Raw genomic sequence first — 25518 nt, 5'->3', positions numbered from 1 at the left:
TCAAGAAAGTGATGGGAATGACACAGAAACGGATAGGGCAGGCGAGGGGCTACATGTTGGGCTGCATCTCAAGTTCACAGGTCCCACTATTAAGCCACAATACCGGCAAGAGTGCCCCCCTCCCAACAACTTTTACATCTGAAAAGGCCTCATTAGCAATGCATACCTTTGCTAAGCACCACACTACCTCCAACAAAGCACAATCACTGCCTGCATGACACTCCACTGACACTTCTCCTGGGTTACATGCTGCCCAACCGCCCCCCCCCTCCCCCCCACAGCGCACACCAAAGTGTCCCTGGGCAGCCTTCAGCTGCCCTCATGCCACACCACGCTCATGTCTATTTAGAATTGCGTCTGCCATGACGAGGGACCGCAGGCACACACTGCAGAGGTTGGCACGGCTAGGCAGCGACCCTCTTTAAAAGGGGCGGGGCGATAGCCCACAATGCTGTACAGAAGCAATGAGAAATAGAATCCTGTGCCACCGCCATCAGGAGCTGCACATGTGGGCATAGCAATGGGGAACCTATGTGCCACACACTATTCATTCTGTCAAGGTGTCTGCATGCCCCAGTCAGACCGGGCTTTTTAATTCATAGACACAGGCAGGTACAACTCCCTATTGTGAAGTCCCTGTCGACCCACAGCATGGGTGGCTCCCTGGAACCCACCGGCGGTACACAGAAATATCCCATTGCATTGCCCAACACAGCTGAGGTAGTAATGTCGTGCTTAATGCAGGTGGGCTTCGGCCCACACTGCATGCCCCAGTCAGACTGGGGTTCTTTAGAAGTGGACACATGTAGGTTAAACTCCCTGTGGACCCACTGCCTGGGTGGGTGCCAGGAAGCCACCGGCGGTACATAGAAATATCCCATTGCATTGCCCAACACAGCTGAGGTAGTTATGTCGTGCGTAATACAGGTGGGCTTCGGCCCACACTGCATGCCCCAGTCAGACTGGGGTTCTTTAGAAGTGTACAGATGTATTAAAAACTCCGTGTGCACCTACAGCATGGGTGGCTCCCTGGAACCCACCGGCGGTACATAAAAATATCCCATTGCATTGCCCAACACAGCTGAGGTAACGTCAGCTGTAATGCAGGTGGGCTAAAAATTAATTTGATTACACTGTAGGCGAGGGCCCACAAAAATTGCTGTATCAACAGTACTAATGTACATCCCAAAAATTGGCCATGGCCAGCCAAGAGGGCAGGTGAAACCCATTAATCGCTTTGGTTAATGTGGCTTAAGTGGTAACTAGGCCTGGAGGCAGCCCAGTGTAACGAAAAATTGGTTCAAGTTAAAGTTCCAATGCTTTTAAGCGCATTGAAACTTATAAAAATTGTTCTGAAAAATTATTTGAGTGAGCCTTGTGGGCCTAAGAAAAATTGCCCGTTCAGTGTGATTACGTGAGGTTTCAGGAGGAGGAGCAGGAGGAGGAGGAGGAGGAATATTAGACACAGATTGATGAAGCAGAAATGTCCCCGTTTTGGATGGTGAGAGAGAACGTAGCTTCCATCCGCGGGTGCAGCCTACGTATTGCTTACGTATCGCTGCTGTCCGCTGGTGGAGAACAGAAGTCTGGGGAAATCCAGCCTTTGTTCATCTTGATGAGTGTTAGCCTGTCGGCACTGTCGGTTGACAAGCGGCTACGCTTATCTGTGATGATTCCCCCAGTCGCACTAAACACCCTCTCCGACAAGACGCTAGCCGCAGGACAAGCAAGCACCTCCAGGGCATACAGCGTGAGTTCAGGCGACGTGTCCAGCTTCGACACCCAGTAGTTGTAGGGGGCAGAGGCGTCACCAAGGATGGTCGTGCGATCGGCTACGTACTCCCTCACCATCCTTTTACAGTGCTCCCGCCGACTCAGCCGTGACTGGGGAGCGGTGACACAGTCTTGGTGGGGAGCCATAAAGCTGGCCAGGCCCTTAAAGACTGTTGCACTGCCTGGGTTGTACATGCTGCTCGATCTACGCACATCCCCTGCTACCTTGCCCTCGGTACTGCGCATTCTGCCACTAGCGCTGTCGGTTGGGAATTTTACCATCAGCTTGTCCGCAAGGGTCCTGTGGTATAGCAACACTCCCGAACCCCTTTCCTCTTCGGGAATCAGAGTGGGCAGGTTCTCCTTATAGCGTGGGTCGAGCAGTGTGTACACCCAGTAATCCATCGTGGCCAGAATGCGTGCAACGCGAGGGTCACGAGAAAGGCATCCTAACATGAAGTCAGCCATGTGTGCCAGGGTACCTGTACGCAACACATGGCTGTCTTCACTAGGAAGATCACTTTCAGGATCCTCCTCCTCCTCTTCCTCCTCCTCCTCAGGCCATACACGCTGAAAGGATGACAGGCAATCAGCCGGTGTACCGTCAGCAGCGGCCCAAGCTGTCTCTTCCCCCTCCTCCTCATCCTCCTCATGCTCCTCCTCCTCCTCCTGTACGCGCTGAGAAATAGACAGGAGGGTGCCCTGACTATCCAGCGGCATACTGTCTTCCCCCGCCCCCGTTTCCGAGCGCAAAGCAGCTGCCTTTATGGTTTGCAGGGAATTTCTCAAGATGCATAGCAGAGGAATGGTGACGCTAATGATTGTAGCATCGCCGCTCACCACCTGGGTAGACTCCTCAAAATTACCAAGGACATGGCAGATGTCTGCCAACCAGGCCCACTCTTCTGAAAGGAATTGAGGAGGCTGACTCCCACTGCGCCGCCCATGTTGGAGTTGGTATTCGACTATAGCTCTACGTTGTTCATAGAGCCTGGCCAACATGTGGAGCGTAGAGTTCCACCGTGTGGGCACGTCGCACAGCAGTCGGTGCACTGGCAGCTTAAAGTGATGTTGCAGGGTGCGCAGGGTGGCAGCGTCCGTGTGGGACTTGCGGAAATGTGCGCAGAGCCGGCGCGCCTTTACGAGCAGGTCTGACAAGCGTGGGTAGCTTTTCAGAAACCGCTGAACCACCAAATTAAAGACGTGGGCCAGGGATGGCACGTGCGTGAGGCTGCCGAGCTGCAGAGCCGCCACCAGGTTACGGCCGTTGTCACACACGACCATGCCCGGTTGGAGGCTCAGCGGCGCAAGCCAGCGGTCGGTCTGCTGTGTCAGACCCTGCAGCAGTTCATGGGCCGTGTGCCTCTTATCGCCTAAGCTGAGTAGTTTCAGCACGGCCTGCTGACGCTTGCCCACCGCTGTGCTGCCACACCGCGCGACACCGACTGCTGGCGACATGCTGCTGCTAACACATCTTGATTGCGAGACAGAGGAGGAGGAGGAGGAGGGTGCTTTAGTGGAGGAAGCATACACCTCCGCAGATACCACCACCGAGCTGGGGCCCGCAATTCTGGGGGTGGGTAGGACGTGAGCGGTCCCAGGCTCTGACTCTGTCCCAGCCTCCACTAAATTCACCCAATGTGCCGTCAGGGAGATGTAGTGGCCCTGCCCGCCTGTGCTTGTCCACGTGTCCGTTGTTAAGTGGACCGTGGCAGTAACTGCGTTGGTGAGGGCGCGTACAATGTTGCGGGAGACGTGGTCGTGCAGGGCTGGGACGGCACATCGGGAAAAGTAGTGGCAACTGGGAACTGAGTAGCGCGGGGCCGCCGCCTCCATGATACTTTTGAAGGACTCCGTTTCCACAACCCTATACGGCAGCATCTCAAGGCTGATGAATTTTGCTATGCAGATGGTTAACGTTTGAGCGTGCGGGTGCGTGGCGGCGTACTTGCGCTTGCGGTCCAACAGTTGCGCAAGCGACGGCTGGACGGTGCGCTGAACTACACTGCTGGATGGGGCCGAGGACAGCGGAGGTGAGGGTGTGGGTGCAGGCCAGGAGACGGTAGTGCCTGTGTCCTGAGAGGGGGGTTGCATCTCAGTGGCAGGTTGGGGCACAGGGGGAGAGGCAGGGGTGCAAACCGGAGGCGCTGAACGGCCTTCGTCCCACCTTGCGGGGTGCTTGGCCATCATATGTCTGCGCATGGTGGTGGTGGTGAGGCTGTTGGTGTTGGCTCCCCGGCTGAGCTTTGCGCGACAAAGGTTGCACACCACTGTTCGTCGGTCGTCAGGCGTCTCTGTGAAAAACTGCCAGACCTTAGAGCACCTCGGCCTCTGCAGGGTGGCATGGCGCGAGGGGGCGCTTTGGGAAACAGTTGGTGGATTATTCGGTCTGGCCCTGCCTCTACCCCTGGCCACCGCACTGCCTCTTGCAACCTGCCCTGCTGATGCCCTTGACTCCCCCTCTGAAGACCTGTCCTCCTGAGTAAGCATTGCACACCAGGTGGGGTCAGTCACCTCATCGTCCTGCTGCTCTTCCTCCGAATCCTCTGTGCGCTGCTCCCTCGGACTTACTGCCCTTACTACTACCTCACTGCAAGACAACTGTGTCTGATCGTCATCGTCCTCCTCACCCACAGAAAGTTGTTGAGACAGTTGGCGGAAGTCCCCAGCCTCTTCCCCCGGACCCCGGGAACTTTCGAATGGTTGGGCATCAGTGACGATAAACTCCTCTGGTGGGAGAGGAACCGCTGCTGCCCAATCTAAGCAGGGGCCCGAGAACAGTTCCTGGGAGTGTTCCCGCTCCTGAGCAGGTGTTATTGTAGTGGAGTGAGGAGGCTGGGAGGAAGGAGGAGCAGCAGACAGAGGATTCGGATTGGCAGCAGTGGACGGCGCAGAACTGCGGGTAGACGATAGGTTGCTCGAAGCACTTTCTGCCATCCAGGACAGGACCTGCTCACACTGCTCATTTTCTAATAACCGTCTCCCGCGTGGACCCATTAATTGGGCGATGAATGTGGGGATGCCAGAAACGTGCCTCTCTCCTAATCGCGCAGCAGTCGGCTGCGACACACCTGGATCAGGAGCTTGGCCTGTGCCCACACCCTGACTTGGCCCTCCGCGTCCTCGGCCGCGTCCACGTCCTCTAGGCCTACCCCTACCCCTCAGCATGCTGTATTACCAGTGATTTGATTTCACAGGCAGGAAATAAATTGGCGCAAGACTGCAGGCCAAATATAATTTTTTCCCTTTTTTGAAAACGAAAGGCCGCACTGCCTCTAGTGAATGAATAATCTAAGTTTAATAACTGTGCTGTTTTCCTGCTAATGTGTCACAGAACGTGAGGGTAGCAGAGTTATTAACTGTGGCAGAGCAGGTATTTTTTTTCCCAATTAAGGAAAGCAAATGGCGAAGCCAGGAGTAAAACGTAGCTGGGTGCGTATGATTTTTACAGGTTGCAGACGCAGCCGACACGTGTCCACCGGCGTTAGGACGGACAGAGGCAGGACAAATAGAATTATTTTCCGTTTTTTTGCACCAAAAGGCAGCACTGCGTATATTCTATGAACATGAGAAGTTTAATAACTGTGCTGTTTTCCTGCTAATGTGTCACAGAACGTGAGGGTAGCAGAGTTATTAACTGTGGCAGAGCAGGTATTTTTTTTCCCAATTAAGGAAAGCAAATGGCGAAGCCAGGAGTAAAACGTAGCTGGGTGCGTCTGATTTTTACAGGTTGCACACGCAGCCGACACGTGTCCACCGGCGTTAGGACGGACAGAGGCAGGACAAATAGAATTATTTTCACTTGTTTTACAAGCAAAAGGCAGCACTGCGTATATTCAATGAATAATAACTGTGTTGTGGCCCTGCCTATACAATTCTTTCCCTGCAGTATCAATGGAGGGTGCAATGCTCTGCAGAGGCGATTTTGAGAAGCCAAAAAAAAATGCAGCACAGCTAACAGCAGCCAGCACAGTACTGCACACGGATAAATATGGCCCTAGAAAGGACCGTTGAGGTTCTTGAAGGCTACACTCACTCCTAACACTCTCCCTGCCTATGCAGCACTTCTGTCCCTAATGCCAGGTGCAACGCTCTGCAGAGCCGATTTTGAGAAAAAAAAAATGGCACTGCTAACAGCAGCCAACACACAGCTATCAGTGGCCCTAATAAGGACCTTTGGGGGGTCTTGAAGCCTACACTAACTACCAATTCTTTCCCTACAGCAGCTCCGGTACAAACAGCACTGTCCCTCATCTAACTCACCAGGCATCTGAGCCGAACCGCGGGAGGGGCCGACTTTTATATTAGGCGAACACCTGATCTTCCCAGCCACTCACAGCAGGGGGGTGGTATAGGGCTTGAACGTCACAGGGGGAAGTTGTAATGCCTTCCCTGTCTTTCAATTGGCCAAAAAAAGCGCGCTAACGTCTCAGGGAAGAAAGTGAAAGTAACCAGAACACCGCATGGTGTTCGTTACGAATAACGAACATCACGAACACCCTAATATTCGCACGAATATCAAGCTCGGACGAACACGTTCGCTCATCTCTAATTAGCAGTCATTCCGAGGATTTCTGAGGGACTGAGGGATTTCCGTGCAGCAGCGTATTTTTTTGCCATCACGCAGCAGCCGCCCGTATGAATGGCCAATAATATGCGAATTAAGATCAGGCCTTGATCCTGGCTATTTTTCTTTTATGCGATTTTTCACTGCGTACGGCCGAGCGTAAAAAAAGCATACGGTCGTGTGAAAGAGCCCTTATAGGAATTCAAACTATGGAGGGACGGTCATTATTAAAGGGAAGGCTGACACTGAAAAGAGGAATCTTGTTAATCATCATCATCACCATTCTCATTCTCACTGTCATCATCCCCATTAATGTCACCGTCATCATCAGCACCATGTAACAACTAGTAATGTCACAGTGAGGCCAGCAGCGCCCGGGATTATGAAGAGCTTCATCTTTGCAGACACATTTATATTCTTCTATTAACATATAAAAATATTTAATTGCGACTAAACTTTCTGTTTAGTTGCACTTATGGAATTACTAAGATTAATGAGCCGACAGAAGGTGTGGAATGATTTCCAGGAACGGGCAGAATATTCAGGAATTATAGATTTCATGTTATACATTTTTTTTAGGTGCTCATGTACATACAGCTGTTTCAGGGTTCTTGCTTCTTATCAGTTCACAGTAGGATTCTGGTCGGCCTAGTTAGAGGCCACCAATGTTAATCTTGAGGGGGTAATGATTTTCCTTGTGGAGAGCACCACAAGGGTGTAAGGAGTCTTGAAGACCATGCAGTGCTTCCTGGGAAAAAAAATATGTAAATCAGTGATGGAATAATGTCAATAGGTGGCACTGTGGAGGCAATAACCAATGTAATGACTAGAAATGTTCTACTCCCTAATGACCAGGCAGTGTGTAATACATGGAATGGAAATCTGTCATCACCGAATGATCTATAGGTTACATTACATTTTTGTATTAAACGTACAAAAAAATAGATAATTTTTTAATACATTTTGGGTGATTTTTAAAAAATACTTTTTCATGTCATTATCTATGTAAAAAACAAGTCTGAAATCCTGCAGTTCTCCCGCTGACCACTAAGTCTATTATTAGTCTTATTACTTCTTGTTCCGTAGAGAAAACTTCTCATTGTCATTACAGGCAGGATTCCACTGAGGGGTGACACCTATATACACATAACACCAGATCCAGTACTCACAATAGATGGTGGCGCCCCCTTCCTTGCAGAAGACACAGAGCATGCCCACAACATTTTCCCATAGAAGTCTATTGGTGATAGTCACAGCTCACATACTCCCCTTCTGAATATGTCACAGAATATGCCCACAACACTCTCCTATAGAAGAGAATAGGTGATGGTCATAGCTTACCCCCTCCCCTTCCCTGCACAGACTACAGAGCATGTCTAAAACTGTCCCATTGGAGTCTATAGGCGATAGTTACACCTCCCTTTCCCTGCACAGGTGACATAGCATACCCTCAACAGTCCCCTATAGAGGTTTGTGGGTCTCCTACTGTGTATTGTGTGTATGCTTAATGAGGTTGCTGTAAAGCATAGCTCTAAATGCTATTAACTGCAGCTCAGGCAAGATGGCCGCCCCCATAATCGTGTACAGACAGTAGAATATAAAAAAATCTACATTCTGAAGATTAAAGCAGATTAGACAAATGGAAACTGTTTCCTTATCGGGTTTTATTTAGTACTAATATATGTGATACATCGTCTTACACAACAGATGACGCCATTAGCACTGATCTCTGCTTTTGTGTTTCCAACAAGTCTTTAATCATAGCACAAGAGTTAGCCCTCGGATCCCGTCCAGTGAGAGAGAGAGACAATCAGAGCACTCCATGAATGGACTGGAAGTGATGCAGAGTGCTAAGGCAGCACAATGCACTAGTAAGCTCTCGCTCATGACCTGAAGGTTGTGGGTTCCATCCCTGCATGGTTCAGGTAGCCGGCTCAAGGTTGACTCATCATTCCAAGGTTAGTAAAATGAGTACCCAGCTAGGTGGGTAAAAAAAAATCACCTGAAAGCGCTGCGGAATAAGTTGGTGCTATACAAATAACAAGATTTATTTATTTTAGGTTACAAGAACCATAAAAAGCCGTTTAGTAGCTGAGCAGGTGTAGCTATGTATAGGGTGATCAGTGGGTACCTTTATTAGTGGAGGGTTGAGCCATCCTGCCCTTTATTGCTGGACCAGTAAACGGCTTACCCATAAGATTATTTGTCCTTGGTGGGGTTGAGCAATAGCTTTGTATATATGTCACAGCAGCGAGGAGTGCAGAGGTCTCGGGGGGCACTTATTGAGGGGGTCGGAGCCCATCAGAAGTCTGAGCCCCCTGTTATGGGGGAAGCTTTGTGGGTTTTTCGTGCTGGACAAAAGAACCACTAGTTGTGATTCCCTGACATATTTGTAACCCCTAGTCGGTTCAGTGCATTTGGGGAGGTTCTGGGTAGCATTACATAAAGCCCTCCAAGACCTCCCAGCTACATAGCACTTCTTCCCAAGGACACCGCTGTGGCAGTCATATTCTATCATCACGCAGTAGGTCCGTGCCTCTATTTCAGTGGTGGCTAAGCATTTTATGGGGTACATATGAAGGGGGTAATGTTTCTCCTCGTGGAGATCACATCCGTGGTGTACTTAGCCTTATAGGCCATACAATGCTCCCTGAGAAAATGCTATGCAAATGAGTGATAGAATGATCCTCCGCAGCCCCACCTATTTGAATAATAACACATAGGGTAACTAACTTCCACCTTTTAACAGGTAATGACTAGAATTGTAACCGAAACCAGAACACCCATGTACATATAGCCGTGGTGTGGTTATTGCCTCCACAGTGCCACCTATTGACATTATTCCATCACTGATTTACATATTTTTTGCATGGTCTTCAAGGCTCCTTACACCCTTGTGGTGCTCCCCACAAGGAAAATCATTACCCCCTCAAGATTAACATTGGTGGCCTCTCACTAGGCCAACCAGATACCTACTGTGAACTGATGAGAAGCAAGAGCCCTGAAACAGCTGTATGTACATGAGCACTCTTGTTCGGGTTACATCTGTTTAGAGCTTGGATATTGACATATAGGGTAGCTACCGTCCAATAGGTGGTTCTGTGGAGGAATATTCCACCATTCATTTGCAAAAGAAGTAAGGCGTCATACAATTGTTGGAGCTTTTATTGGGATTACCTTTAAAGGGAAACTGTTAGGTCCTCAAATCACCATAAACTTGGTTATAATGCCAGTAGGGCACATGACAGAGAGCCGGGTGATGTATTTTTTATGCTCACCTACTTCTTGGTTCCTGCAGTGCCCGCCACCGAAGATCACACATGACACTGAAAATCCGACTCTTCTCACAGTGCCGGACAAGCGCTCTCTTATAGAAGTCTACGGCAGAGTGCGCACACAAAACTAGTGGCGGCTGATTATGTAAGCATGGCCAATCACAGAGCAGCTACAGTGCATTGGTAGTCCTAACCCTACTAATGCACTACTGATGTTCTGGCAATCGTAAGATAGAAACAACCATCTTGCCCACCTAAAACGTGGAACCTGAGCCATAGGAATGAATGGCCAGGTAGAGACGATAAAGTAAAGATAAGATCACCCTCTGGTCCCAGGACAGAATTTTGTCCCGAAAACAAGAGGGTCACTTTAAGAATTTTGTTAAACTCTCCATGCTGTAAGTGACTAATCAATATTCCGCTTATTAACATTGACTCCCTAGTGCGACCCGCCAGCCTCTCCTTAAGTAAATTCATGTACTGTATTTGAATAGAACAACTATCAGTTAGCCAAAGATTTCTATAAATGTTCCTTTTCCCCCATGAGGGGGACATTTTCATGGCCGCACCTCTCACTTTATAGTGTTTTATACATTTTCTGGAAGCTGCGGCCATTTGTATTGGACATTTTTTTATTGCCGATCTTCTGAGGAATCTCCCTGTTAAGGATCACAGATCTCAGACACTTTTTCTTCCTTGACATCCAAGTCCTCATTCAATATATTCTTTACAGACATGGAAACTCTTCTTATACAACGTCCAAGATCCACACAATGACCCCAACTATAAGGATCGCTGATATCTGGAGTCTTCTTCCAGCTGACGAGGTGTCTTGATTGTTCGCCGCAGATAAGGTGAGGGGCTCAGAGGCTACTTTTGGCTGCTGCGTGATGGGTGTGTTCACGTTTACAGTCGTGGTCATGATAGTCGACTCTGAAACTGTAGTAGTATCTGTGGATACATTTGCCTGCTCTGTGAGGTTGGTGGTCATTTTTACAGTGGTGGTCATGATAGTCAACTCTGAACTTGGCTTTGCATTCATGTTCTCTACTATCCAGATGGTATATTTACTGACGAGGGTATATACTCCTGGTTTCATTGGCTCGGCACAACCATCACCCCAACTCACAATTCCAACCAGAAGCCAGTGTTCATCGTACTTGCATAATAAGCCTCCGCCAGAATCACCCTGCGGAATATAATAAATATAATGTTATTTTGACCCCCTTTCAGTAGAGCACACACGAAAGGTGATTCACAGTTTGCACTATGAGTTCCTTATTGATGAAGCATGCTCACCTGGCAGCCATCTTTCTTGCCTTCGGGGTAGCCAGCACAGATCATTTCTTCTGTTATAGCCGTAGGCGTATAAGGCAAGTTGAAGGCAGCTTGGTACATCTTATTACACTCTGAAGCATTGATAAGAGGAAGCTCGACCTCCTGTAATGTGTACGGAGCCGCTAGTTTTTCTGCAACCAAAGAAAAGATGGATTAATGCTATATGTACGGAGAACACACGACCTATAGTTTAGATGAAATTGGGATGGGGCTTGGCTCTATTCCACATCTTCCCAATGACTGTTATGGTATGTCAACTAGATATGTCTACAAGCTGATCACTGGGACCCACCAATTCTGAGAACAAGGTTGCCTGGACCCTCTTGGAGATAAGGGAATATCTCAGCCCACTTTAATGAATGGAAGCTGTAATGTGTGGACTCTTCTCCGATGGGAACCAAGCCAGGAACCTCAGAAGAAAACCAAATAGTCCAACGAGCATTGGCTAATCACTGGTCTGTTCTGTTCCCATACAACATTGGGATCTTGAAACCAAACAACATCTGCAAGAGTTATTGGGTGCCTTTCATGTTCTTAGTGTTCAATTGGCCTCCTATGAAGCTATGTCTGTATAATCAAATGCGACTCACTGAGGAAGATGATTTATATGAGTGAATATGTTGGAGCTGATTCAAAAGTCGGGGCCACCCGGAATATCTTCTGAATAAAAAGAAATACAAGTAGGAAACTTTGTACAACACTTAGATAGTTGTGGGGAAGCTTTTTGGCACTATGGTGGTGCCTGTCGGGTATTTTGGCGGCGGTTATCTAGGATTCAGCCCAAGAAACGTCAATGTAGGATACATGATGCAAGAGTAGAATTTCATCAGAAACTGATAGGCGTGGTCACTTTTTATTACCTGCAATCATGTTGGAGTTCTGGTTGATAAATAAATCACAGATAGTCAACAACACAATCCAAGCACCTGAGTGGTGGGCCAATGATGCAAAATCACACAGGACCAGAATCCATGGGTCCAAAATGTACATTCATGTGTCAACTAATAAACAAGCCGTGACTGAAACTCTCTCGGACCTGATTTGGCTCACTGAGGATGAACCTGGATACCATTAAGGAGTTAAAAAACGAAAAAGGTAGCATCAAAAAGCGCATCAGAAAGAGTTATATATGACGCAATGTTGAGTATTAATAAACTTTTGCTGAATCCTGTTATATGGAAAACACCAATCGTGTGTCTTTTCAGTTACCAGGAGATGCCATTAACAATAAAGAACAGAATTGAGATCATCCCGATGGTCGGTAACAGAAGTTCATGGGAGGTGGTTGAGGCTTTCAATCAAGAATACCCAGAAAAATGCCAGTCACCAGCTGCAATTAGTGTTTTTTATTCTCCACTGAAGTCTCTTGGGCTGAACCAAGATGGCTGACAGGCACCACCAGAGTGCCCAAAACATTTCCCCCACCCATCTAAGTGTTCTACAAAGTTTCCCTTGAATCTCTTTTTATTCAAAAGATATTCCGGGTGGCCCTGACTTATGCATCCTCCTGTACATCCTCATCTTTCTCAACATTCTTCCCTAGTCCTACAATTTCCAGTGCTTTCGAAATTCTGCAATCAGTTACCAGCCCCGACCTGCTTCTTACAGACCCAGCACTCTCCACCTTATCTGAACTCTTTCAGGTTATTGTATTGAGATGATTTTGCAACCATTATGAAGTCCTCTGGATCTCTAGTAGCTGTTGAAATACAGAGGAGTTACGTTTGCAACCTTAAGTGCTCATTGAAATCGACGCGAACCGTGCCTGCAGTTACAAGCGCTGGCCACTACATGGAGGTCGGAGCTGGGACTTCCACAGCTTCCGCTCTGACCCTTCTATATTTGCAGTGCTATGAGCGGGCGCACAATCAGCTGATCGGTCAAGGTGCCAAGCGACGGACTCCAGCTGAGTAACTATTGATGACCTATCCTGAGGTCATCAACAGTATGCTCCCGGGAAAACCCCTTTAAGGCTCCTTTTACATGGACTGAAAAATTGGTTGCATGACGGAACGATGACAGAGTTTGCTTGTGCAGCGTGTTTATACAGGCAAATAAATCATTTGCAATTGCTCTGCAGCACCCAGCAGAGGCCTAGAAGACATAAGAGAGGACATGAGAGCAGCGTGTACTCCTCAGCAGAGGCCTAGCGGACATAAGAGAGGACATGAGAGCAGCGAGTGCTCCACAGCACCCAGCAGAGTCCTAGCAGACATAAGAGAGGACCAGAGAGCAGTGTGTGCTCTACAGCACCCAGCAGAGGCCTAGCAGACATAAGAGAGGACATGAGAGCAGTGTGTGCTCCACAGCACCCAGCAGAGGCCTAGTGGACATAAGAGAGGAGATGAGAGCAGTGTGTGCTCCGCAGCACCTAGCAGAGGCCTAGCAGACATAAGAAAGGACATGAGAACAGCGTGTGCAGCACCTAGCAGAGGCCTAGCAGACATAAGAGAGGGCCAGAGAGCTGCGTGTAGTCCTCAGCAGAGGCCTAGCAGACTTAAGAGAGGACATGAGAGCAGAATGTGCTCCTCAGCAGAGGCCTAGCGGACATAAGAGAGCACATGAGAGCAGCGAGTGCTCCACAGCACCCAGCAGAGGCCTAGTGGACATAAGAGAGGAGATGAGAGCAGTGTGTGCTCCGCAGCACCCAGCAGAGGCCTAGCAGACATAAGAGAGGACATGAGAGCAGTGTGTGCTCCACAGCACCCAGCAGAGGCCTAGTGGACATAAGAGAGGAGATGAGAGCAGTGTGTGCTCCGCAGCACCTAGCAGAGGCCTAGCAGACATAAGAGAGGACATGAGAGCAGTGTGTGCTCCACAGCATCCAGCAGAGGCCTAGCAGACATAAGAGAGGACATGAGAGCAGTGTGTGCCCACAGCACCCAGCAGAGGCCTAGCAGACATAAGAGAGGACCATAGAGCAGCATGCGCGCTGCAGCACCTAGCAGAGGCCTAGCAGACATAAGAGAGGACCAGAGAGCTGCGTGTGCTCCTCAGCAGAGGCCTAGCAGACTTAAGAGAGGACATGAGAGCAGTGTGTGCTCCTCAGCAGAGGCTTAGCGGACATAAGAGAGGAGATGAGAGCAGTGTGTGCTCCGCAGCACCCAGCAGAGGCCTAGCCGACATAAGAGAGGACATGAGAGCAGCGAGTGCTCCACAGCACCCAGCAGAGGCCTAGTGAACATAAGAGAGGAGATGAGAGCAGTGTGTGCTCCGCAGCACCCAGCAGAGGCCTAGCAGACATAAGAGAGGACAAGAGAGCAGTGTGTGCTCCACAGCACCCAGCGGAGGCCTAGTGGACATAAGAGAGGAGATGAGAGCAGTGTGTGCTCTGCAGCACCCAGCAGAGGCCTAGCAGACATAAGAGAGGACATGAGAACAGTGTGTGCTCCACAGCACCCAGCAGAGGCCTAGGGGACATAAGAGAGGAGATGAGAGCAGTGTGTGCTCCGCAGCACCCAGCAGAGGCCTAGCAGACATAAGAGAGGACATGAGAGCAACGAGTGCCCACAGCACCCAGCAGAGGCCTAGCCGACATAAGAGAGGACATGAGAGCAGCGAGTGCTCCACAGCACCCAGCAGAGGCCTAGCAGACATAAGAGAGGACCAGAGAGCAGTGTGTGCTCTACAGCACCCAGCAGAGGCCTAGCAGACATAAGAGAGGACATGAGAGCAGTGTGTGCTCCACAGCACCCAGCAGAGGCCTAGTGGACATAAGAGAGGAGATGAGAGCAGTGTGTGCTCCGCAGCACCTAGCAGAGGCCTAGCAGACATAAGAAAGGACATGAGAACAGCGTGTGCAGCACCTAGCAGAGGCCTAGCAGACATAAGAGAGGGCCAGAGAGCTGCGTGTAGTCCTCAGCAGAGGCCTAGCAGACTTAAGAGAGGACATGAGAGCAGAATGTGCTCCTCAGCAGAGGCCTAGCGGACATAAGAGAGCACATGAGAGCAGCGAGTGCTCCACAGCACCCAGCAGAGGCCTAGTGGACATAAGAGAGGAGATGAGAGCAGTGTGTGCTCCGCAGCACCCAGCAGAGGCCTAGCAGACATAAGAGAGGACATGAGAGCAGTGTGTGCTCCACAGCACCCAGCAGAGGCCTAGTGGACATAAGAGAGGAGATGAGAGCAGTGTGTGCTCCGCAGCACCTAGCAGAGGCCTAGCAGACATAAGAGAGGACATGAGAACAGTGTGTGCTCCACAGCACCCAGCAGAGGCCTAGGGGACATAAGAGAGGAGATGAGAGCAGTGTGTGCTCCGCAGCACCCAGCAGAGGCCTAGCAGACATAAGAGAGGACATGAGAGCAACGAGTGCCCACAGCACCCAGCAGAGGCCTAGCCGACATAAGAGAGGACATGAGAGCAGCGAGTGCTCCACAGCACCCAGCAGAGGCCTAGTGAACATAAGAGAGGAGATGAGAGCAGTGTGTGCTCCGCAGCACTCAGCAGAGGCCTAGCAGACATAAGAGAGGACATGAGAGCAGTGTGTTCTCCACAGCACCCAGCGGAGGCCTAGTGGACATAAGAGAGGAGATGAGAGCAGTGTGTGCTCCACAGCACCCAGCAGAGGCCTAGGGGATATAAGAGAGGAGATGAGAGCAGTGTGTGCTCCGCAGCACCCAGCAGAGGCCTAGCAGACATAAGAGAGGACATGAGAGCAACGAGTGCCCACAGCACCCAGCAGAGGCCTAGCAGACATAAGAGAGGACATGAGAGCAGCGTGCGTGCTGCAGCACCCAGCAGAGGCCTAGCAGACATAAGAGAGGACCAGAGAGCTGCGTGTGCTCCTCAGCAGAGGCCTAGCAGACTTCAGAGAGGACATGAGAGCAGCGTGTGCTCCACAGTACCCAGCAGAGGCCTAACAGACATAAGAGAGGACATGAGAGCAGCTTGTACTCCTCAGCAGAGGCCTAACAGACATAAGAGAGGACATGAGAGCATGTGACGGTGGGCATTTACAGCCTGTGACTGGAGCACTGTCCACATGCTGGGGAAGCAGCACAGTGATAAGAGGCAATAAGAAGGCTTGGATGGTGGGAACCATAGCTGGTGAACTGAAAGGGCTGAAAAAGACGCAAACTGCGTGGAAGGAGAGGGAAGCTCACTTCCTGCAGGTACTAGATGACAGCAAAATGGATGCAGAACATTGAAAGCTGTTTGATATGTGAAGCCCATCTACAGTGACTAAGTGTGAGCGCAGGTGACAGACTTTATGGACTGTGACAAACATACGCTACTAGTGATTAGGTGTTGATATGTACACTGGTGATGTGGGGGTTAACATGGTGTGCTGGTTAGACGGGGTTAATGCTGTGCAGGTATCGGTATGTCAGGGCACTTCATGGAGGCGCTAGAGAAGCTACAATATGGAAGTGACCTACCACACTTAGTGCAGCTGTACTCAGTACACCTTACACACCCGCGGAGTGTTCAGTCCGCGAGTGGATGAATGAAAGCACGCATAGATGACGGTACGTAGTATGTCTAAGCCGCCCCTACGGTGCATTGAGGCCGCTATGTTAGTGTGTGTCACGGTGATCAATAGGACAGTAACCAGAAAGATGGAAGTGCCTCGTTCCAAGAGTTGAGACATTTTGTTAATGTGGAATGCTAGTTAACCCATTAAGGATAAGGCCCAATTCCCACGGCCAGAGTTGTGTTTTTCAATGGTGCTATTTAATATACGGTATAATGTACTGAAAAAATTCTAAGTTTGCCTCTTGTTTCTACGGCGCACAAACATGACCTGATATCCTTATTCTACGGTTCACTACGATTACTACGATACCAAACTTATATTTTTTTTTTGCTGTAGTACTTGTATTTTTTTTCAAATACATTTAATTTTTTTTTATTATTTTCTTCCACCATCCACTGCAAGCAATAATGTTTTTATTTTTCCGTCGACGTAGTTGTGCGGGTGCTCTTGTTTTGCGAGACATCCAGTAGTTTACGTTGGTACTATTTGAAATACATACGACTGTTTGATCGCTTTTTATTGCATTTTTTCTGGGAGACAGGGTGACTGAAAAAGTGCATTTCTGGCGTTCTTTATTTTATTTTTTATTTTTTTGGCATGACGTTCATCATGCGGGGTAAATAATGTGTTACTTTGATAGATCGGACTTTTACGGACGCGGCAATAACAAATATGTGTTTTTGTTTTATGATTTAGATACTTTTATTATAGGTATGATAAAAGGGGGAGTGATTTCAACTTTTTTTACTTTCTTTTTTTAGCCCCTCTAGGGGACCACAACATGCGATGCTTTGATCGCTCCTGCTGTATTATGTAATGCCATAGCATTACATCATACTGCGTTTTGACAAGCATTCTATCAAGCCACCCCATGGGAATGGCTTGTCAGGCAGTCTGCTAAGGCAGCCCTGGGGCCTTTCAGAAGGCTCCCGGCTGTCATGACACCCACACAGCTTCCTGCAATCTCATCACGGGGGGGGGGGTGTTCGGGGGATTTAAATGCCGCTGTCAGAATTGACATCAGACTTTAAAAGGTTAATAGTGCCCATCGGCTGCACGGCTGATTGAAGCTATTACCCGCGGGTGTAAGCTGTAATAAACAGCTGACTCCTGCACTGTATAAAGAGTGGTCGCCCCTCGATTTCTCTTCATACATACCCCGGCACTGCAGGACATAAATGTACGCCCTGTAGCGTTAAGGGGTTACAATTTATGCAGCAATCAAGTAGCGAGCCCTACTATAGGGCGGATATAATATGCCGGGTTTAGTTCAGTTAAAGTTTACTCTAACTACAAAAATCTGGTCTCCATCACCGTCTGTCAGCTGCTTCGCCATCCTGAACCCGTTGTCCCACCGCCACCCGCGGCACTAGAAAGTCTTAAAGGGGTGGTCTCGCGAAACCAAGTGGGGTTATACACTTCCGTATGGCCATATTAATGCACTTTGTAATATACATCGTGCATTAAATATGAGCCATACAGAAGTTATTCACTTACCTGCTCCGTTGCTAGCGTCCTCGTCTCCATGGTTCCGTCTAAATTCGCTGGCAGCTTACTTTTTTAGACGCGCTTGCGCAGTCCGGTCTTCTCCATTCAGCACGAGCAGCTTCAGTGTGCTCCCCGCTACAGCTCTTCTGCGCATGCGCAGACGAGCTGTCACTGCTCGGGAGCGCGCTGCAGCGGCCATTCTGCACCTTCCTCTGTTAGAGGAAGGTGCAGAAACTGGAGCTGCCGTCCGGAGAAGCCGCCCAGCCCAGCCCAGCAGCCCCGAGAAGCGTCCCAGGTAAGTGATGGGTCGGGGGGGGGGCTGCCGCTGCGCCGGGGGAACTAGCGCTGCGCCGGGGGGGGGGCTGTCGCTGCGCCGGGGGGGCTGCCGCTGTGATGGGGGAACTAGCGCTAGGCCGGGGGGGCTGTCGCTGCGCCGGGGGGGGGGGGCTGCCGCTGCGATGGGGGGGCTGCCGCTGTGATGGGGGAACTAGCGCTAGGCCGGGGGGGCTGTCGCTGCGATGGGGAGGCTGTCGCTAGGCCGGGGGGGGCTGCCGCTGCGATGGGGGGGGCTGCCGCTGCGATGGGGGGGCTGTCGCTAGGCCGGGGGGGGGCTGCCGCTGCGATGGGGGGGCTGTCGCTAGGCCGGGGGGGGGGCTGTCGCTGCGATGGGGGGGCTGTCGCTAGGCCGGGGGGGGGCTGCCGCTAGGCCAGGGGAACTAGCGCTGGGCTCCGGAACCTAGCGCTGGGCTCCGGGGCCTTCACCTGGGCTGAGGGTCTAGCGCTGGGGAGCCGGGGGCTAGCGCCTTACCTGCTGCCTGGCGGTGGGCGTCTGGTCGGCGGCTGCGGGGCGTCTGGTCGGCGGCTGCGATGCGTCCGGTTGCCATGGAGACACAGCTGGCGGCGTCTCGGGAGCGCGCACGTCGGGCTGCAGCGAGCGACGGGGAAAGAGCCGGCGGCCATCTTGAGAAAAATTTTATAAGTTGCTGAAACGCTGGAACGGTAAGTACGAACCAGCTAGAAATGTCATTTACAGGGGGGCTTAGTAATGTGTACTTAATGGGGGGGACTGGGCAAAAAAAAAATTTAACTGCTTCCTCGAGACATCTCCTTTAACTGTTCTTGTTGAATGTTCTTGCTGAGGAGGGTGGTAGACCTGCCTTCAGGCAATGATCATGGGTTGTGTGTGTTGCGTCTACTGAATGCTGATCGGGGTGCAGATGGAGCAGTTTTTGACTATTTTTTAGATTAATTGACAACAAAAATCTATGCATTTTCCGAACTTTCTTGTTTGCTCACCGTTCTCAGAAATGCGTCCCCAACCATTCAGCCAGCACATTTTCCCATTCTCGAACATCTGATTTGGGGCTGGAAGACGGATTGGCTGAACATTCTCAGTAAAGATCACAGCATGTTCCAATTTTAGTAGTGCCAGGTCTCCATTTTTTCCATCTCCGTTGTATGTGGGGTATTCTATGATTTCTGTTACTTTTACAACTTGTTTTGTGGGATTCGGACCAGTGAGGTTCAGCACCCCCACAAGGATTGTAAATAGATTAGGATCTCTGAATCTGAGGTGAAAAAAATAGAAAGAACAAAATCAATGGGAGCTACCAAAAAACCCAAAAAATACCACACATCAATGTTCTAACCATCTTTAGTGGACTTCACTGTCTCTGATAAATTTCACTAGTAATACCACTACTAGCCACATGGTGTGCTGTTGAGATGAAAAATGCCTGAGCCATGCACAATGGGGTAGGACAATTTAATATTGTATTGTAACAATTGTTCAAATGACAAAGTTGTGCCCTAGAGCAGTGTTCCCCAACTCCAGTCCTCAGGGACCCCCAACAGGTCATGTTTTCAGGATTTCCTCAGTATTGCACAGGTGATGTAATTATTTTCAATGCCTCAGACATTGCCACAGGTGTTCTCACTATAGGATATCCTGAAAACATGACCTGTTGGTGGTCCCTCAGGACTGGAGTTGGGGACCCCTCATGTAGAGTGTTGTACAACATGTGCCTCAGGGAAGGAGCTCTGTGGCTCAGACATTTTTCTTCTCAACAGCACACCATGTGGACAGACGTGGTATTACAAATGAAATTTAGCAGAGGCAATGCCGTGAAGCCTTCCCATTTGTCAGTTTTCATAATGCTAATAAACAATGAAAAATGAAAATGTGTCATATAAAAATGGGGCAAAAACATTCTCTCTAAGAAATATTGCTAGTTTCAGACTGGAATCCAGTAACTTGGACCCCCCCCCCCCCCCCCCCCCCCCCAGAAGAAATTATTCTAAACTTCATGTCAACCTTAATTGCTGTAACATGATATATCAAATAATTTGCTATTAGTATATGCCCCTGGGCTTTCTGGTCACCACATTTTCTTGAGCTGGTCCTTATGGCCAATATTAATACATCTGTGCTTGGTCCTGTTGCAATGTTGGAAGACCAGTCCAGCCTTACAAGCTACTCTCCACCAACTAAGGCTGGGTTCACACTGGGGGGATTTGCCACAGAAATTCCATGCAGAATTTCGCCGTGGCAAATCCGCATGCGGCCGCTAATCCCGGGATTAGCCAGCCATGTGGACGAGATTTCTCAGAAATCTCGTCCACATGGGACGGCAAATCCGCTGCGGCTAAGCCGGCAGAAGCCCCCGCTGCAGCGTGGATTTGCCGACCGCAGCATGTCCATTTTTTTCTTTCGCTGCGGCTGCGCTCTTCTCTTTGGGAGCGCCGGCCGCAGCGAAAGAGCGAGCGGCCGGGCCGCTTCAAAGCCGCAGTGGGTTTTGCAGCAGCGGTTCTCCCGGCGGAAATCTCACGGTTTTTCGCTGCGGCCAAACCGCGAGATTTCCGCCGAGAATCCGCCCTGTGAGAACCCAGCCTAAAGAAGAGGAATCAGGTTAGGTCAGCTTATAAGATGAAAACCAGCTTACTCCACACAGTGTGCTGCTGTCACCGCACAGGTTTCAGAGATCATAGACATTCCGCAGAGGATAGTTGTCTTATATATGAGAACACCACTCGAGGGCCACTTCCCGAGCTCGGCATTCTGTCCACCCACAACACGCTGCGAGGGTAACTGATGAGGAACTCCTTCGAGAAAGAGAAGAATATACAATTGCATCTCTCAAGAGACTTAAAGTAAATACTGAGACACAGATAGATAGATAGATAGATAGATAGATAGATAGATAAGATGGATATGAGACAGATGGATAGATATGAGATAGATAGATATGAGATAGATAGATATAAGATAGATATGAGATAGATAGATAGATAAGATAGATATGAGACAGATAGATAGATATGAGATAGATAGATATGAGAGAGAGAGAGATATAGATAGATATGAGATAGATAGAAATGAGATAGATAGATGTGAGATAGATAGATATGAGATAGAGAGATAGATAGATAGATATGAGATAGATAGATATGAGATAGATATGAGACAGATAGATATGAGATAGATAGATAGATAGATATAAGATAGATATGAGACAGATAGATAGATAGATATGAGATAGATAGATAGATAGATATGAGATAGATAGATAGATAGATATGAGATGGATGGATAGATAGATAAGAGATAGATAGATAGATATGAGATAGATAGATGGATAGATATGAGACAGATAGATAGATATGAGATAGATAGATAGATAGATAGATAGATAGATAGATAGATAGATAGATATGAGACAGATTGATAGATATGAGATAGATATGAGATTGATATGAGATCGATAGATAGATATGAGATAGATAAGATAGAAATGAGATAGATAGATAGATAGATAGATAGATATGAGATAGATAGATAGATAGATAGATATGAGATAGATAGATAGATATGAGATAGATAAATAGATAGATAAGATAGATATGAGACAGATAGATAGATATGAGATAGATATGAGATAGATAGATAGATAGATAGATAGATAGATAGATAGATATGAGATAGATAGATAAGATAGATATGAGAAAGATAGATAGATAGATAGATAGATATGAGATAGATAGATAGATAGATAGATAGATAGATATGAGATAGATAGATAGATATGAGATAGATAGATAAGCTAGATAGATAGATAAGCTAGATATGAGACAGATAGATAGATATGAGATAGATAAATATAAGATATATATGAGACAGATAGATAGATATGAAATAGATAGATATGAGATAGATAGATATAAGATAGATATGAGATAGATAGATAGATAAGATAGATATGAGACAGATAGATAGATATGAGATAGATAGATAGATAGATAGATAGATATGAGATAGATAGATAGATAGATAGATAGATAGATAGATAGATAGATAGATAGATAGATAGATAGATATGAGATAGATAGATAGATATGAGATAGATAGATATATATGAGAAAGATAGATGGATACATATGAGATAGATAGATAGATAGATAAGCTAGATATGAGACAGATAGATATGAGATAGATAGATATGAGATAGATAGATAGATAGATATAAGATAGATATGAGACAGATAGATAAATATGAGATAGACAGATAGATATGAGATAGATAGATAGTAGATAGACAGATAGATATAATATAGATATGAGATAGATAGATAGATAGATAGATAGATAGATAGATAGATATGAGACAGATAGATAGATATGAGATTGATATGAGATAGATAGATAGATAGATAGATAGATAGATAGATATGAGATAGATAGATAGATATGAGAGAGATAGATATATAGATAGATAGATAGATAGACATGAGATAGATAAGATAGATAGATAGATATGAGATAGATAGATATGAGATAGATAGATAGATATGAGATAAATAGATAGATAGATAGGAGATAGATAGATAGATAGATGTGAGATAGATAGATATGAGATAGATAGATAGATAGATAGATAGGAGATAGATAGATAGATAGATAGATAGATAGATGTGAGATAGATAGATATGAGATAGATAGATAGATATGAGATAGATAGATAGATAGATAGATATGAGATAGATAGAAATGAGATCAATAGATAGATAGATAGATAGATAGATAGGAGATAGATAGATAGATAGATAGATAGATAGATAGATAGATAGATGTGAGATAGATAGATATGAGATAGATAGATAGATATGAGATAGATAGATAGATAGATAGATATGAGATAGATAGAAATGAGATAGATGGATAGATAGATAGATAGATAGATAGATAGATAGATAGATAGATAGATATGAGATAGATACCTGAAGTGGTTTTCACCGTAATACCTGGGGAATTAAACAGAGAGAGTCGTTTCTGTTAGTCGGTGATTAGAATGTATCAATAATATTCTTGAATACTAAAAACTGAAAAAAAAACTGTGAAACCAGAAACGTTTTTCGTGAATGATCTGAGAATGTGGAATTAGTCTAAGAAAGCTATACTGTCCTGGAAGGACCTTCTTCAGTCTGGGTAGGTGACTAACTGCATACAGTCTGTGACCCCCGCTTATACAGATGGAGGGCGGTATCACATGGCCAAGTTTGCACGCATTTCGTGTGAGCACAAAAAATTAGGTCCTGCTCTGCCTTTCTGCATTTTGTGTAGCAAAACTACCATAGAAGTCTACAGCGGGGGCACAAATACGCAAGGGGAAGGGAGAAACACGGCGCAAAAATAGGAAAAGGAAGACACCATTAGGCTTTAATAGCCATTCAATTCCACGGAAAAGGTGTGTTACGCGGGCATGGGAACTGGCCCTGCATGTGCATAAAGTACAGTACTATGCGCAGACATGTGCACAACACCCTGATTATTGCCCTCTGCAAGCCTTGCTCATGCGGCAATACGCTGCAGCACAAATGCTCGCGTGACGCTGCCTGAGGAGCTGACGGCTGCAGTTTGGAGCTCCTGTATTATCTACTGCAGGATTTAGCCAATTACCTTGCAGTAAAGAGGTGATGTGTCAGCACATATAATGAGGTTGAGGTGAACTGGAATTCTAGTCACCATAATAGTGATGCCACGATGTGTGGGCGACCTCTGCCCACAGTGAGTGCTTCAATGTACAGTCACTGTGGAGTACTATGGCATTGTGCCCTTGCCCACAATATATAGCACTGACATACCAATGTTGTGGTTGGGCTTGAGAGCCCTCCAGAGATAATGGGTGCTTGCCATCATGAAGGGTTTTTTATATTACTTACCCAGTACTAGAAGTAAGACAGCAGTGGGGGTTCTCCAGGCCATTGACTGCGATTGTCTATGGAGACGTTGGCCATCATTTCTCAGCTGTGGGGTCTCCATTGCAGAGTGCAGAGTATCCTCAGTATGGATAATATGGGGGTGGCAGGACTCAGTGGTTGCCCCTGCTGTCTTCTGAAATCCCTGCGTCTTATGTCCCTCTTGTTCTTGGCCCCCTTATTACACACCAGCGACTCACTAAGGACCACTATGGGCATCAACCACCTCGACCAAAATACCGGCCTTCTCCTCCTCTTTATCGTTCGACAGAACTCCTTTCTAGTTCTTCTCTGGATATCCCCTCATGGACTCCACCCTTGATCTACCGTCCCGCTGAATGACTGACTGCACCATCTCTACCTGCCTTTTTCTAGCGTCTTTGCCCCCTGAGGCAAGACCAGTCCTCAATACTTTCTGTGTCTTCGCTCTATACTGAGTCTCTATTGTCTCCCAGCGGAGTCCATCCAGTTTTTCAACATAATAAACATGATTCATAAATGGTGTCGATTATGCCCGGAGGGAAGATTTATCAACTCAGCAATCAGGAAAACAAATATGAAATTAATTGCCTAATGAAGAATAATATACAGCTGATCCAAGTGCGAATCCTTCCACCAGGCACGGCTACAATAACACTACACCCCATTACCGCAGCGCTTGCAAGGAACTCCGTGTGTTTTTCCATTATGAGACATTCTCAAAAGCAAAGAAGTAAGAAACTTCCCCATCATGGTGCTTTAATGTGGCGGGACGGTGGTCAACAGAAGACAACCCAACGCGAAGTCAACCACTCACCACTGGGGCCAATTACTTCGAGGGTGAACCACAGAAAGCCTATTAGATGATTTGTCCTGTGTGTGCAAAGATAGAAGCAAAGATTTGGATATAATCATAGGGGATGAGCACATGGCCAATTTAAACCAGCTTTACATCATGCCTCAGAGATTGTCACAGCACCGCCCCCTGGTGATGACATCACTGATATAACTACACTGGTTATTAGTATTATTTATAGTACCAGTATTTCTGGTTGCATAATGTGCCACTTATAATATAGTGAATAACATCATGACATGTAACTCACTGAATGACCTGTAATGACAGTTGAAGTTGGTCAAAATATTAAAGGACCTGTAATGACGTCACTGCCATGTGATCAGGGGTGGAGCATATAACTCACTCGATGAAGGACCTGTGATGACATCACTATTATGTAATCCGGGGCGGAGCATGTAACTATGCCCACGCGTGACACACACACCGCTTTGCTACACCCGAGCGGCATACACACAGCTCGGCTACATGCACGCGTAATACACACACAGGTCTAAAATGTATGCATCACAC

The 25518-nt window shown here is 47.6% G+C and overlaps 1 protein-coding gene across 1 annotated transcript; it reads right to left on the bottom strand.

Moving 5' to 3' along the window:
- Positions 1–7984: 7984 nt before the first annotated feature.
- On the bottom strand, positions 7985–24590 carry LOC136577212 (serine protease 33-like). The gene is made up of 6 exons (XM_066577011.1): positions 24135–24590; positions 23193–23216; positions 20861–21020; positions 19215–19486; positions 10915–11084; positions 7985–10804 (listed from the first exon to the last, which is right to left on the bottom strand). The coding sequence occupies exons 1-6, from the start codon at positions 24232–24234 to the stop codon at positions 10364–10366; spliced, it is 1167 nt and encodes a 388-aa protein (XP_066433108.1). The 5' UTR covers positions 24235–24590; the 3' UTR covers positions 7985–10363.
- Between the last annotated feature and the right edge of the window lie 928 nt (positions 24591–25518).

The sequence above is a fragment of the Eleutherodactylus coqui genome, chromosome 8 (genome assembly GCF_035609145.1).
Source record: "Eleutherodactylus coqui strain aEleCoq1 chromosome 8, aEleCoq1.hap1, whole genome shotgun sequence".
Taxonomy (NCBI): domain Eukaryota; kingdom Metazoa; phylum Chordata; class Amphibia; order Anura; family Eleutherodactylidae; genus Eleutherodactylus; species Eleutherodactylus coqui.
Note: the sequence above shows the minus strand (reverse complement) of the source record. Positions and strands in the feature narration are given on the sequence as shown.

What these genes read in the sequence shown, in the direction of transcription:
- LOC136577212 (XM_066577011.1), bottom strand. Translation starts at nt 24,234, where the DNA reads ATGGAGACCCCACAGCTGAGAAATGATGGCCAACGTCTCCATAGACAA. An exon ending in TGTCTTACTTCTAGTACTGG is followed by an intron (nt 23,217 to 24,134) that starts GTAAGTAATATA and finishes TTAATTCCCCAG; the next exon opens with GTATTACGGTGAAAACCACT. An exon ending in TACGGTGAAAACCACTTCAG is followed by an intron (nt 21,021 to 23,192) that starts GTATCTATCTCA and finishes TCTTTCTCGAAG; the next exon opens with GAGTTCCTCATCAGTTACCC.